Raw genomic sequence first — 2,424 nt, 5'->3', positions numbered from 1 at the left:
GGCATGAATATCTCAAAACCTGACAATGAAATCACAGTAGGAAAGACCCTAAAACGACAATCAAGATAAACGCTAAGCAAATCGTTGAATTCTTGGGAATCGGAGTTACAAGGGCCAAGTAATTATGAGCAATGAATTGCTCAAAGCTTTTCTGTGTTATGGTTGGCGGTCGAAATCAAATTGCTCGCATATGCGGACTCCCGTCACAGAGAGAGAGAGAGAGAGAGAGAGGTGATCCGGTGTGCGACTCATGCATTTGCAGGCACACCATAAGATCTCCAACCAAAGCAATGCCGAAAATAAATACGTAGCCAATTATGGATTTTATTTCTTGTGGTTCATTAACCAATCGCACTAGTACGAACACCACGCACCGTATCCTCTTTGACATCAATTAAATTAGAAAGAAATGACAGTAGGAGAACAAAAACGAAAGAATACGGATCGATGTCAACGACAAGAACCATTATACAGCAAACCCTCCCTGAATGAAGCGGCTGCTGCTGCTTCCTTCCTTCTTTCTTTGTTCTTGTGAGGTTACTGCAGGTACAAGGCAAAGAAGGAGAGGAGGGAGGCCCCGATCGCGGCCCCCATCGCGGGGTTGATGGCGAAGGAAGCACTGGCGGGGCCAGGGGCAGGGGCCTCAGCTGCCAGAGTGGTGGTGGCCGAGGCGGCAGCGATGAGGACGGCACAGGCGATCTTTCTCATCTCCATTGCTGAGCGAGAGAACTCGAGCGGAGACCTCCTCGTTAGCTGTGGAAGAGATGAGAAAGATGGTAGGGCTCGTCTCTCCTATGCAGACCCGAGGAAGAAAGGTAGGGGGGTGGGAGGGGTTTTTATAGGACCCTTTAGTGGTCTGACTGATCCCGTGGAATGCAGTTGAGGATTTGTGGCCTTTGGGCTTCCGCATTCCGGGTGGTGGAGGTGGCCATGTCATGTCGGCGAGATGATGAAGGGTTACGTGCTTGCATGCGAATGGTCAGTGGAGGTTTTATTGACCACACATCAATGGTTAATTGTACACAACCAGAAATAGCGAGTCTAATTGGAGATGTGCTGATTGCATGTAGATGGCGTGGCTGATGGCTTTCGCTGTCATGTGAGCCCCATGTCAATGTGGTTTAATTAGGACTGCCCGAACAATTAGTAGCACACTGCAACGATGAATGGCCGGTGGAGAGGAATTATCAAAGCTGTTCATAACAAGCACTGATACATACATTAGCAGAAGAGAGATTATTTTTAGATTTAAACTCTGTCCAAATTCTTGCGAAGTTGATGAATTCTTCTTCCATCCATGGTTTTGACGTGGTAGACGTACACGTCTTTACAACTGCAAGTTAATATTTAAAGCAAACGAAGAGAGAGCGAGAGAGCAGGGTAGGATGGACACGTGAGATGGCCGACTGATAGAATAGGAAGAAAAGGAACCACTAGAATCTAACCGTCCTCCATACCACAAATGCTTTGAAAACGATTCAAAGCATCCAAGGACATACCACCAAATATTTCTATCAAAATTTTCATCATCCAAGAATAATCTTGCATAGAATTCACATCAATATCTCTGATTTTGACTTCATATGAATCATCTTGATCTCATCTTTTAATATGTATCCAACAAATAAATATTTACTAGTATCATTTATTAAGTTTCAACCATCTTATCTATGGTCTATCCAAGATCATAGATTTACCTTGCTCACTGTTGTTAGGGTGTTCGATCATATCATGAGTCAAGATTGATGTAGACTCATGTTTAAAGACAAGCTCACCACAACCAATATAGAGCAGTGGTAATAATAGCCCTGAAAAGCAATCGAAATCTTTCCCCCATCTATACATCCTAATTAACCCACTCACCCTCATGACATATATGAAATAAATTGAAATGCATTCCAAGTTTCTATTCTATCATGTTCCATATATTACATGCAAAGGAGCAGTAAAAGAAATAATAAAAAAATGACTTAGGTTCTAGTCAACAAATAGTACACAATTTAGTATTATACACACCCAGCTGAGTAAATCTGATATCGTAGGAAGGCAACAGTGTAGAATTTTTTAACAAAATAACCTTATCCTATATACACTAGTAATTTTCACAACCTACACCACCAATCCACACTTGACATAAAATTGCTCCTTGGACAATGTAAATATCAATAAGCATACTTACACAAAAACATACCTTTCTTATCATGCTTGTAAAGCTAAAATCAATTTGTGGCATAAGGGTTTTCCAACTCAAAATATTATAAAAGGTAGGTTTTAAAGAAATCAGCAAATTTAGAACCCAAGGATCCAAAAAGAACTCTAATTGTAGAATCATTACCCTCAAAAATAGAGAAACCATCACACAATTTTTCAAAAATAATTAAAAATAATCTGTAATACTATCTTTAGAAGAAAATTATAAATTTC

The 2,424-nt window shown here is 40.7% G+C and overlaps 1 protein-coding gene across 1 annotated transcript; it reads right to left on the bottom strand.

Moving 5' to 3' along the window:
• Positions 1–297: 297 nt before the first annotated feature.
• LOC103974674 (arabinogalactan protein 23-like) lies at positions 298–817 on the bottom strand. The gene has a single exon (XM_009389546.3). It carries the CDS (start codon positions 712–714, stop codon positions 538–540), a length of 177 nt encoding a protein of 58 aa, XP_009387821.2. The 5' UTR covers positions 715–817; the 3' UTR covers positions 298–537.
• Positions 818–2,424: the final 1,607 nt, after the last annotated feature.

This window comes from Musa acuminata, chromosome BXJ3-9, assembly GCF_036884655.1.
Source record: "Musa acuminata AAA Group cultivar baxijiao chromosome BXJ3-9, Cavendish_Baxijiao_AAA, whole genome shotgun sequence".
In the NCBI taxonomy this organism is placed as follows: domain Eukaryota; kingdom Viridiplantae; phylum Streptophyta; class Magnoliopsida; order Zingiberales; family Musaceae; genus Musa; species Musa acuminata.
Note: the sequence above shows the minus strand (reverse complement) of the source record. Positions and strands in the feature narration are given on the sequence as shown.

Excerpts from the sequence above, each read along its gene's own strand:
- LOC103974674 (XM_009389546.3), bottom strand. The coding sequence starts at position 714 with ATGGAGATGAGAAAGATCGCCTGTGCCGTCCTCATCGCTGCCGCCTCG.